Below are 13,361 nucleotides of genomic sequence, written 5' to 3' on the forward strand. Positions count from 1 at the left end.
GGATGTGAACATTCCCCAGGAATGGGTTGTTTTAATTTGTCTGATTTCTCTCAGACTGTTGAAGTTCAGTTGGACAATATCCACCACATCATAGATAAGTTTTCACAAATGCCTAAGGTGCCTAACTGTTTTTCTTGGTTTCACTGGAGATGGCTGGTAATTACAGATATGCTTTGGTTATGTAACTATACTCCTATTATGTTAATGTGTGTGCACAATTTAAGTAGTAGCTTAGAACCTATATATGCTGAAGTTACTCTACAAGAAGATATGCCAAAGAAATAATCAAATCTTCCCATGTTTTCTTCCACCTGCTACTTCTATAGCTTTTCTTCTTCCTTCCTAATTATAACCCTTAAATAGAATTCGTGCCTCATATCGAATTTACCGAGTATCATAATTCTTCCAAGTGGTAAAGATACCTCAAGACAAATGCTGGGCATAGAAGCCACAGGCCATAAATATGCAAAGAAGTAAAAAGCTAACCTTTTCAAACAATAAGGCTTCTCTCTCACTTACCAACTTCACATTTCCCTGTATGGCCCCGGAAGATGACTGGTTAGCCAGAGACGGGTAAGATTCCTCAAGGGAGGAACAACCTAAGACAGGCACAGTCGCAGGGGGGCCATCAGGTGAGAAATTGGGGATCAACAGAGGTGAGGCTTAGAACCTCACCCCCCCTGTTCTGAGAGAAATCTTCTGCATCCGTGGATGTTTTGTTGCCCTTGTCTAGCTTGGATTAACATATAGTCTACAGACACACACCTGATCATCTACATTTGCTCTCTTACAACACTAAACTATGTTTTCTACCTTTATCTTGTATCTACCTACCACTTCAGCATTTTATTAAAAATAATAATAATAAAGAGAGACATGTGGTATCCACATATAAATCAAGTATAAAAATCAAATGAGTATTCATATTTGAACTGTTTATAGTTCATAATGCATGAGCAAAACCAAAAGTTCCTGTGATGAAGGGCACCAGTTAGTGCCCTTGTACTGCTCACCATGTAACATTCAATATGTAAGAATTTGTTCTCTATGTAAGAACTTGTTCGTTATGCTTCAGAAGATTGGAGACTGACGAAAATTAGGCTTGGGGTGGATTAATGATTGTGCATTGAGCATTGACTCCCCTATACAGAATTTTATTGTTGTTAACAACCATTTGATCAATAAATATGAGAGATGCCCTCACAACAACAACAACAACAAAAAAAAAAAGTACACACTTCCAATTGTAAAATAAATAAGTAACCAGGATGTAATATATAGCATAAGGAATATAGTCTAACTATGGTAACAACTTGGTATGGTGATACCTGGTACCTAGAATTATCATGTATATAAATGTTGAATCACTGTGTTGTACACCTGAAACTAATGTAATGTAATACTGTGTGTCAACTACCCTTCAATAAAAAATAATTATCTACACACACACACAAAAAAAGAGTTCCTGGAAAATACATTTTTTCTCCCATGAACTGAACTTATTTCAGGATTATATAGTATTGTGAAAACATTTTAGAAATATTTTACAATTTTTATAAGCCTAAGAAAAATTGATGAGTAAGCTTTCCTTTCCCTATGTTAAAAGCCTACATGTACATGACAGAAAATTTCAGAAATAAGAAAGGTACCAAAAAAAAGGCTATCACACCATCCAGAAATAAATACTACTTTTTAAGAATGCTTAAATTTCTGGTCCTCTGATATTCTGAATAGTAATATGGGAATTACATTAATTTAACAATATGTGAAACAAAAAGATCAAGTCAGCAAAAAAGATGACACAACAGCATTCATTTTGTTAAACGAACTTATTTAGGAAGGAAAAGAAGATTAAAGTACCTTCTTGATAGCTTGACCTGATGCTTTCTTCCCGATAAAGTTTTCAGAGACTCCGAGAAGAGAAACTACATTTTGTTCTGCTGGACTGAGCTGGTTAAACTATATGGAAATGAGTAAACATATAGAAAAATAAAATTGTGACTGTAAAAAAATTTGCCATTTGAAACAAATCCAGTGATATCACATTTTCATGATTTACAAATTTTATTTACAAATATTGCAAGCTTAAAATATATATTATTAAAATATAAGATACTTTAGTGGAGTTATTTAAATACATGGTCACAAGAACTGTGACCATGGCTATGGTTTCCATGGACTATGAGATCATGTTTAATACTGGAGATGCCTGGGAAGGGGGAAGAGGGAAAGCTTTTGAAAATAACTGCATTATATAGTATCACTTAAAAAAATTTACAACTACAAAAAAATGCAACATTAAAAAGTTTCCTGCAATTAAAAGCTGTATGCTGCTTCTACCTTGTGTGTATTTATACATCTATCCTCTTCACAGTAAAATCAAAGAAGACTACTCTACACCTAGCTTGGTAACAGGTAAGGCAGTCACACCTTGTTACTGGTGATAAAATGGATATTCCTCCTCAGGAACTGATGTCACTGGGTTTGGTCATCATGCTTGGTTCTGATAAGAGTTTTCATGTAACTAAACTCTCAATCATCAGAGACCCTGGTTTTCTTTATATTCTTGGTATTATAAAATGTAGTGGTCACCAATCCTAAGAGTAACTATTGTTGGGGGAAGGGGACCAGGCATGATCCCTTTTTTCTTTTCTGCACCTTTCCTTATTTTTTTGATAATGAACATGTTTATATTTAACAGAAAAGTAACCTTTAAGTTAAGCAAACCAAAAATGCTGTTGCCATATTACTATTTTAAAAACTTAAAGACAAAGGACCCAATTTCAAATATGTTTTAACAGAGAAAAAAAAGTAAATAATCACTTGACAAAAGTCACATCATTATCAATAAACTAAGTAGCCTGTATTGAAGAGTCTTATATTCTCACCTGCCTGAAGTATATCATCCAATCAGGGTGACAGTGAGAAGCCATTTCATAGGGAGTTGTTAAGTAAATCAGATGAAGAAAGCTTTCAAGCACAAGTCCCTCAAGACCTTTCTTCAAGTCTCTGTAGAGAATGTCACAATAAGCCAGATCTATAGTTCCTAAAGGAAAGATACAAATATTTCATCTTTCATAATTACCAAAGGGGTAAAGAGGTTATTTTAAAGAAAGTCTTGTTTAGAAGTCACCAAAATGTATTATATAACTTAGAACAACTATTTTGGGTCATTTTGATAATGATAGTATCCATCAACATGTAATAAGTACATACCTTCTGACTTGATGACTCTTTTTGAAAATCTAACCCAGACAAATATTTCCATAGATACCCCACAGTACATGAATAGAGGTGCCCATGCAACCTTGTTTATAATTGAGAAGAATCAGAAATAGTGCAAATGTCCATCAACAGAGGAATAGTTCCATAAATGAAGGTATCTCTATTATAGATTACAATCATATCAAAAGAAAAATGAGGTAGATTTAAAGGGACTGACATGTTAAGAAGCTCATGATATTTTTAAGTGAGAAAAGCAAGCTGTCAAAAAATACACTGATTCCATTAAATGACTATTTACATATGCATATATGTATGTGTATATAAATATATGTACACACATAAAAATATTTGGAAGGGTACACACACACACACACACACACACATATATATATATATATATATATATATATATATAAAATTGTTAATAGTGGAAGCCCCTAGGAGAGTAGAAATGGGACAGAAGTATATGGTTTTCCTTTACATAATTCGAGTTCTAAAGGTATATTTAAACAAAAGACATGTATTATTGTTTATTAAGTAAATTATGATATATCAATTAAGAAAGAAACTATTCACTGTCATGGACCAATCTCTATTACATTAAGCAAAAAAAGCAAGTTCCAGAACAATATAAATGATTATTTATATTTAAAGTTATATATATTTACAATTAAAAGCCTAAAACATCTTAAACCTGTATACATGCATATGCACTGAAATGTACAGAAAACTTCTGGGAAGACATAAAACAAACTGTCCTTGGCAGGATATTCAGGTTTGCATGCTTGCTGGGGGAGGGAGCACGCTGGAGGGATGGCCATTGTCTATATACTTCTGCAGTATTCTAAATTACTTGTAATTCAAAGCACTTTCCAACTTTTTAAATTGAAGCAGTTTAACAGTTTGTAAGAATAATGTTATTATAGGAAGTTACGAATGAAGTAAAATAAAGTTAAAGTAAAATAATTTAATTTCTACTTTTTCCAGTGCACTTCGTCAGATTAATAATAAGATTTAGATAAACTCTTACCCTTAAAAGAAGCTCGTCCCAACTTTGTAATACGAAAAGTACATTGGAACTCTTCTTCAGACTTATAAATAGTGTCTTTCTGTAGAAGATCCTTTTCCATTACAAAAGCATCTTTTTGTAGGAGTCCTTTTTCTGTCAGGTATCTAAGGGAGTCAATAATTATTTCCCAGAGACTTTTTTCTTTCAACAAAATCTTTTGCTGAACACCAAAAAACGTACCATTCATGAAGTGATATATGTCACCAATATTTGTTGTAATCTGAAACAATTCAGGACATCATTAGAGCATTTTTCTTAATTTAAACATCATTTTGAAAGTACATTAATCAAGGTGATGACTCATTTCCATACCTCAAAGTTATTGAAATAAAAAATTAGTATAAACTTTACATACTTGTATATATAAGGGTAATTTTATAATGGCCCTTTAATTAGCAAGAAAAAACAATTTAAAGAAGATAGTTATCAAATTCATACTTTTTATGAAATCAGCATACTTTTCATTCAAAAACTCCTGAGGTTTTTGAATAATTGACAATATATCCCCAAAGCTGCAAGCACTGTTTACTCCCCAACCAATTATCACTAATTCCCACTCAGCCTCCTTCAGAAATCATCCCTTACCTCTCTCCAGCCACCCATGAAATAATTTTTTAGCCCTAAAAACTGTATTAAAAACAAACAAAACAAAACACACTGAAAGTCTCCACCTCCCTGATGTACTTCCTAAAAGTAAACAGCAGTTTTCTACCTCTTTTTGTCTTTTAGTCCCATCTTTCCCTGTTCTTTTGTTGCCTTTTTCTCTCCCCTTATTTCCTACTTAGAACTTATAATGGCAATTGTAATACTTGACTCTCCATTTGCTGTTCAGATGTAGAGTTGACTCTGAATTTGAATAACTTTATATTAGCCAATTTTATTGAAATCAGCATGTTATAGTAAGATATAGTCAATCAATAAGTATATTTCTTTCTCTTAAAACGGTGATGATATTTCAACTGGAAAACTTAAGTAGTTATTTCAGATCAAACCAATAAAAGGATGACAAAACATTATGGAGCACAGACATTTCCTAGTGCTTCTCCTCCTATTAATCAAAATCATTTCTAATATAGTATTCAATTAGGCTAGAATTGCACTTTTAAGATATTCAAGAATTGATACTCAGTTTCCAGATTATCAGCATACTTAGTTTCTATATTGTTTCCTACTTGGTTAATTACAGTTAACACGAGGGATAAAAAAGAATAGAAACCTTTACATGATCCTTCTAGCTACCATCATGTTATCTTTCTGCTCCTCTGGAAAACTTTAAGACACAGTGATTTAAACCATCTTGGCCAGCCTCTGCCTCTGGCCCCCCCAGCTTTGCAAAGCTGGATTCTCCACTGTTGCCCCCACCTGCAAGTTAACCCACGTCCAACTCCAAAGTCAATCCACTCCTTAATTCAAGTATTTACTGAATGCCAACCACATGCCAGACATTGTGCTAGGCACTGGGATTCTGTAATTAATGAAAATAAAGGTACTAACAAAAATAAAATCACAAACTGTCAGGTGCTATTAAAGGAATGTAGTTCTATAAAGCATACAACAGACTGACTGGATTCAGGCATAGAGAGGCTTCCCTGAGAAAGTGTACAGTTTCAGTGAAATACAAAAGGCAATTGATAAAAGATATCATGAGACAAGTTTTGATTACCTTGTAGATGAAAGATATATAATATAATATCCTCTGGCAATTTAGAAGAGTGAAAGGCTACAAGGAAGAAAATGAATTAGTGTTGAGTATTGAAGGAGACAGAGGTTTTAGAAAAGAAGAGGGAAGGAATAAGCTGTTTCAGGTACTTAAAATAGTATGAAAGATGAGAAAACTTAACATGATGTGGGGTAGCAGTCAGTGGACTAGGTGCTGTAGCTCTAGAGGAGGACTGCAGATCCTGAAGAGTAGAAGGTTGTGTGGAAAAAGTTGGCCAGCCTGGGTACCATTGATTTGGGAAGATGGGAGAGTGTTCTTAAATACTACACTAAAGAGTTGTGATCTTTATCAGTGGCACAATGTTAACATTTCTTAAGAATAACCCTATAATCACAAACCAAACACTTAGAATAGATATACTAAAAAGAAAGAGAAGGGAACCCAACCATAACACTAAAGAAAGTAATAAAACATACAACATGAAAGCAAGAGAGAAAGGATTAAAAAAAAACAATAAAAACAACCAGAAAACATTTAACGAAATGCCAATACTACATACTTATTGAGAACTACTTTAGATGTAAATGGCCTAAAATGTGCTAATAAAAAGATATAGGGTGAATGAATTGATTAAAAAACAAGACCCATTTATTCGCTGCCTACAAAAGACTCACTTCAGATCTAAAGATACACATAGACTGAAACTGAAGGGATGGAAAAGACATATCATGCATATAGGGATGAGAAAGAAAGCTGGACACCAGTTAGGATGGCCAACATCTAAAAGACAAACAACAGCAACTGTTGGAGAAAGGGGAACCCTACTACACTGCTAGTGGGCATGTAAATTGGTTCAACCTTTGTGGAAAGCAGTATGGAGGTTCCTCAAAAAACTAAAACCAGAAATACGATTTGATTCAGGAATTCCACTCCTAGGAATTTACCCTAAGAATGCAGCAGCCCAGTTTCAAAAAGACAGATGCATCCCTATGTTTATCGCAGCACTATTTACAATAGCCAAGAAATGGAAGCAACCTAAGTGTCCAACAGTAGATGAATGGATAAAGAAGATGTGGTACATGTACAGAAAGGAATATTATTCAGCCATAAGAAGAAAACAAATCCTACCATTTGCAACAACATGGATGGAGCTAGAGGGTATTATGCTCAGTGAAATAAGTTATGTGGAGAAAGACAAGTATCAAATGATTTCACTCATCTGTGGAGTATAAGAACAAAGGAAAAACTGAAGGTACAAAACAGCAGCAGACTCACAGAACCCAAGAATGGACTAACAGTTACCAAATGGAAAGAGATTGGGGAGGATGGGTGGGAAGGGAGAGATAAGGGGAAAAAGGGGCGTTAAGATTAGCACACACAATGCCGGGGGGGTGGGCATGGAGAAGGCAGTATAGCACAGAGAAGACAAGTAGTGATTCTATAGCATCTTACTACGCTGATGGACAGTGTCTGTAATGGGGTATGTGGTGGGGACTTGATAATGGGGGGAATCTAGTTACCACAATGTTGTTCATGTAAGTGTATGTCAACAATACCAAATAAATAAATGAAAAAATAAATAAATAGAAAGAAAGAAAGAAAGAAAGAAAGAAAGAAAGAAAGAAAGAAAGAAAGAAAGAAAGAAAGAAAGAAAGAAAGAAAGAAAGAAAGAAAGAAGAAAGGAAAAGAAAGAAAGAAAAAGAAAGCTGGAGTTGCAATACATGTAACAGACAAAATAGACTTTAAAACAAAGAATGTAACAAGAGACAAAGAAGGACATTACATGATGATAAAAGGATCAGTCCAATGAGAGGATATAACAATCATAAACATTCTATGTACCAACATAGGAGCACCTAAATATATAAACCAAATACTAACAGACCTAAAGGGAGAAACTGACAGCAACACAATTACAGTAGGTGACTTTAACACCCCACTTACGTCAATGGACAATCATCCCAGCAGAAAAACAGAAAAAGGAAAGAGAGGCACTGTATGACACATTAGCCCAGATGGACTTAACAGATATTTTCAGGACATTCTAGCCAAAAGCAACAGACTACACATTTTTCTCAAGTGTGCATGGTATGTTCTCCAAAATAAATCACATATTAGGACACAAAACAAGTCTGAATAAATTTAAGAAGACTGAAATTTTATCATGCATATTCTCAGACCACAGTGGCATGCAACTAGAAATCAATTATTAGAAAAACACTGGAAAAAACACAAACATGTATGCTTCTAAATAATAAATGTATCAAGGAACAGATCAAAAAGGAGATCAAACAATACATGGAGACAAATGAAAACAGGAACACAACAAATTAAAATATGTGGGATGCAGCAAAAGCAGTTCTAAGAGGGATGTTTATAGCAATACAGGCCTACATCAAGAAACAAGAACAATCTCAAATAAACAATCTAATCCTACAACTAAAGGAAATAGAAAAAGAAGAACAAAGCCCAAAATTAGTAGAAGGAGGGACATAATAAAGAGCAGAGCAGAAGTAAATAAACTAGAGACTAAGAAAGCAATAGTTAAAACAAAACAAAACAAAAAAAAACAATGAAACCAAGACCTGGTTCTTCAAGAAGATAAAGTAGAGAAACCCTTAGATAGACTTATCAAGAAAAAAAGAGACTGCACACAACTAAACAAAATCAGAAATGAAAAAGGAGAAATTACAGCAGACACCACAAAAATTCAGGAATTATAAGAGAATTCTATGAAAAATTTTATGCCAATAGATTTGAGAATCTATAAGAATGGTTAAATTCCTAGAAATGTACACTCTTCAAGACTGACCCAGGAAGAAACAAAAAATGTGAACAGACAGACTGCTAGTAATGAAATTGAACTGGTAATCCAAAAACTCCTAACAAACAGAAGTCCAGGACCAGATGGCTTCATGGGTAAATTCTACCAAACATTTAAAGATGAGCTAATACCTATCTTTCTTAAAGTATTCCAAGACACAGAAGAGGAGGGAATACTTCCAAACTCATTCTACAAGGCCAGTATTACTCTAATATAAAACCAGACAAAGACACTACAAAAACAGAAAGAACAGACCAATATCAAGAGGATCATTTATCACAACAAAGTGGGATTTATTCTAGGGATACAAGGATGGTAGAATATCCACAAATCAATGTGATTCAACACATTAACAAAAAGAAGGATAAAAGCCATATGATCATCTCAATAGATGCTGAAAAACATTTGGCAAAATTCTACATCCATTCATGACAAAAACTCTCAATAAAGTGGGTATAGAGTGAACATACCTCTATAATAAATGCCATATATGACAAAACCACAGCTAACATCATACTCAATGGCGAAAAGCTCAAAGCTTTCCTCTAAGATCAGGATTAAGAAGACAAGGATGCCCATTCTCACCACTTTTATTCAGCATAGTACTGGAGGTCCTAGCCATGGCAGTCAGATAAGAAAAAGAAAGAAAAAGTATCCAAATTGGTAAGGAAGTAGTTACACTGTCACTATTTGCAGATGACGTGATACTATTTATAGAAAACACTAAAGATTCCACTAAAAAACTATCAGAACTAATGACTGTATTCAACAAAATCTCAGGATACAAAATCAATATACAGAAACCTGTTGCATTTCTATATAATAACAACAAACTAGCGGAAAGAGATATCAGTAAAATAACTCCATTTACAATTGCATTAAAAAGAATAAAATACCTAGGAATAAACCTACCAAGGGAGTGAAAGCCCTGTGCCCTGAAAACTATGAGAAACTGATGAAAGACACTGAAAAAGACACAAATAAATGGAAATCTAGCTCATGAAAAGAAAGAATTAGCATTGTCAAAATGGCCATCCTGTCCAAAGCAATTTACAGATTAAATGCAATCCTTATCAAAATACCATGGCACTTTTCAATGAACTAGAGCAAATAATCCTAAAGTTTATAAGGAACCATAAAAGATCTCAAACAGCCAAAGAAATCTTGAGAAAGAAAGACAAAGCTGGGGTTATCATGCTCCCAGATTTCAAGCTACACTATAAAGCTACAGTGATTAAAACAGTATGGTACTGGCACAAGAATAGACCCACAGATCAATGTAACAGAATAGAGAGCCCAGATATAAACCAATACTTATACAATCAATTAATATGTGACAAAGAAGCCATAAATAAACAATGGGGAAAAGACAGTCTTTTCAGTACATGGTGTTGGAAAAACTGGATAACTATATTCAAGGGAATGAAGCTGGATTACTGTCTAACTCCTTCACAAAAGTAAACTTGAAATGGATTAAAGACCTAAATGTAAGACATGAAACCATAAAATTCTCAGAAGGAAACTAGGCAAGACTCTCATGAACATCAGCATGAGAAATTTCTTTCTGATACATCTCTCTGGGCAAGGGAAACAAATAAAAAATAAACAGTGGGACTACATCAAACTAAAAAACTTCTGCCACAGCAAAGGAAACCATCAACAAAACAAAAAGGCAAGCTACAGTATGGGAGAATATAAATGTAAAGGACATATCCAGCAAGGGGTTAATATCCAAAATATATAAAGAACTCATATAACTCAACATCAAAAAGCAAATAACCTGATTAAAAAATAGGCAGAAGAACTGAACAGACATTTTTCCAAAGAAGAAATACAGATGGCCAGCAGGCACATGAAAAGATGCTCCACATCGCTGATCATCAGGGAAATGCAACTCAAAACCACAATGAGATAAACAACTCACACCAATCAGAATGGCCACTATCCAAAAGACAAGAAATAACAAGTGTTGTTGAGGATGTGGAGAAAAGGGAGCCCACCTACACTGTTATGAGAATGTAAACTGGTGGAGCCACTCTGGAAAGCAGCATGGAGATTCGTCAGAAAACTAAAAATAGAAATAACCATATGACCCAGCAATTCCACTTCTGGGTATTTACCCAAAGAAAACAAAAATCCCTGATTCAAAAAGATTTATGTACCTCTATGTTCATTGTAGCATTATTTACAATAGCAAAGATATGGAAGCAACCAAAGTGGCCATTGAAAGAGGAATGGATAAAGAAGATGTGGTACATATACACAGTGGAGTATTACTCAGACATAAAAAAGAAGGAAGTCTTGCCATTTGCAACAACATGGATGGACCTAGAGGGTATCCTGCTAAGTGAAATAAGCCAGGCAGAGAAAGACAAATACCACATGATTTCACTTTAATGTGGAATCTAAAAAAGAAAACAAACAAAAAATAGACTCACAAATATTGACAACAGACTGTTGGCTACAATAGAGAGGGGGGTTGAGGAATGGATCAAATAGATGAAGGGGATAAAGAAGTACAAACTACAAACTGTAAAATAAGTTAGACATAGGATGGAACTACAACACTGAAATATAACCAATAATATTATAGTATCTTGGTATGATAATGGGAGAACTACACTTATTGTGGCAAGCATTTAATAATGTATGTAATTATCAAGTCACTGTTGCACATCCGAAACCAATATAATATTGTGTATCAACTTTATTCCACCTTTTAAAAATAATATAAAATAAATAAATAAAGAGTAACTGTACAAAAGAAGTTTAACTCAAGAGAAACCCTACTATGATATACACCTGAAACTAATCAGATATTTTATGCCAAGTATACATCAATTTTTTTTAAAAAGCAAGGAAAAAAAAAAAAAGTAACCCAACAAAAGAGAGCTAATTTCTAATTTTAGGAAAAAGAGTATTTTCCTGTTGTGTATTTAAAAAAATTTTTCTGCTTGTTATAGGCTAAGCAGATCTCACAAATGGTTATAATATCCTAGAATGGTCACAGCACTACAGGTGAATCTTATTTTTGCAAGGGCAGAGATGCTGGATTATCCCACATCAGGACCCATATCTTTACAGCTCCTTATATGCCCCACAGTATCCACTTGTCTCTTACTTGTAATGGATGCCCAGTTATGATTTTTGATCTTTCATATTCTTTACAACTCAAAGAACTAAAAATGCACATATAAGTCCAGATTCAGATTTATCACAGACTTCTTTTTCAATTAGAAATTGACTTTTTTTTCAAACTTTACAGTTTTCATAACTTTTTAACCACTACTATCTCAGGCAACAGTAATAAGATTTAAAAATACTAAAAAAAATACCTTCAAACCAATCAAAGAGAGAAATAAAGTTTGAATTCCCTTGGTAAGTTCTTGAATAAGATGACTGTAACAGTTTTCTAAGGGTCTGCTTATGAACTCCAATACCTACAAAAGATAAAGCAATACTACGTTTTGTGTTATTATAAAAAATAAATAGTGTTCTGTATAAAACTTTATATATTGCATATATCTTATGAAGGCAGGGGTTAAAAATACAAAGACAAAAAAGTAAAACTTTAGTAAGTATCCTCATTAAAATGGAAGTTAAATAGGGAAAATATTTTTCATTGTTTGCCTGAAATATAAAGTATCAAACTAATTCAAACTCTAATTCTTAATCATAGAAGAGAAACATTATTTAAAGGAAATGAATAATTAACTTTTAAGAGATGAACTCATGAAGGAGCTAAATCAAAGACCAAGAAAAGAAGATCAACCAACCAGCCAACAACCAGACTGTTACCTGTTTCTTGTCTTTTTCTTGCAATATAAGGATACTCTCCCCAGCAGAATCTATTCCAGCACGGCCAGCTCTGCCAATCATCTGTTTATATTGATTCCTCTTTACAAAGTCCTTACCAACATAGGGGGCTCTTAAAATAACTCTATGGAATTGATAACATCAATTAAAAGTGATATTCCATCTAGCAATAGCACATATTTAAAATTTTTTAATTTCATTATATCTACGTGGTATTAAATTTAAGGATGTATTAATGCAAAATAATAGGTACCTATTATTTATGAAGATTTGATGTTCTAGGTTCTTTATGTACATTATTTGTAGTTCTTACAAAACTCTTGTAATAAATATTATTTTTAATTTTATTATATATATATATACACACACACACACACACACACACATATATATATATTTAAACAAAGGGGCTAACTGAAGCACAAATTAAGTGGCTTACCTCTACTCACAAAATTAGTAATTAACAGAATCATGATTTGACCTTAAGCCTCAAAACTTAAGATCACTCCACTATAGATAGCCCTAGTCTCCAGATATTTTTGATTTTATACCCCATAAATGAAAAATCTGACCATGTACCGTAAACAAATGCATATTTATTTATGAATTTATATTACTGTGAACTATATAAAATAACAGTCAACTGTTTTGACCTACAAACATGGTGATTTCAATCCTGTTCATGTATACAGAAGTCTGTAGCCAGCTTTCCTCTTCAAAGCTGAGAGAAAACCTATGTCATTTACCTATACTAATCAACCTACTAC

At 33.5% G+C, this 13,361-nt stretch overlaps 1 protein-coding gene across 13 annotated transcripts in view; it reads right to left on the reverse strand.

Annotated features, from left to right (window-relative positions):
* Positions 1–13,361, reverse strand: part of HELQ (helicase, POLQ like) — a 45,934-nt gene that overhangs the window by 15,314 nt on the left and 17,259 nt on the right. For all 13 annotated transcript variants that reach the window (XR_005028984.2, XR_005028987.2, XR_005028986.2 and 10 more), the window contains 5 exons: positions 12,577–12,718; positions 12,114–12,218; positions 4,256–4,514; positions 2,889–3,046; positions 1,861–1,959 (listed from right to left, as the gene is read on the reverse strand). Coding sequence is in view for 8 of the 13 variants with exons in the window: in XM_036906359.2 (XP_036762254.2) it covers positions 1,861–1,959; positions 2,889–3,046; positions 4,256–4,514; positions 12,114–12,218; positions 12,577–12,718 (763 nt within the window). In the remaining 5 variants the exon portion in view is untranslated. The remainder of the gene's footprint in view (positions 1–1,860; positions 1,960–2,888; positions 3,047–4,255; positions 4,515–12,113; positions 12,219–12,576; positions 12,719–13,361) is intronic.

The sequence above is a fragment of the Manis pentadactyla genome, chromosome 5 (assembly GCF_030020395.1).
Source record: "Manis pentadactyla isolate mManPen7 chromosome 5, mManPen7.hap1, whole genome shotgun sequence".
NCBI lineage: Eukaryota > Metazoa > Chordata > Mammalia > Pholidota > Manidae > Manis > Manis pentadactyla.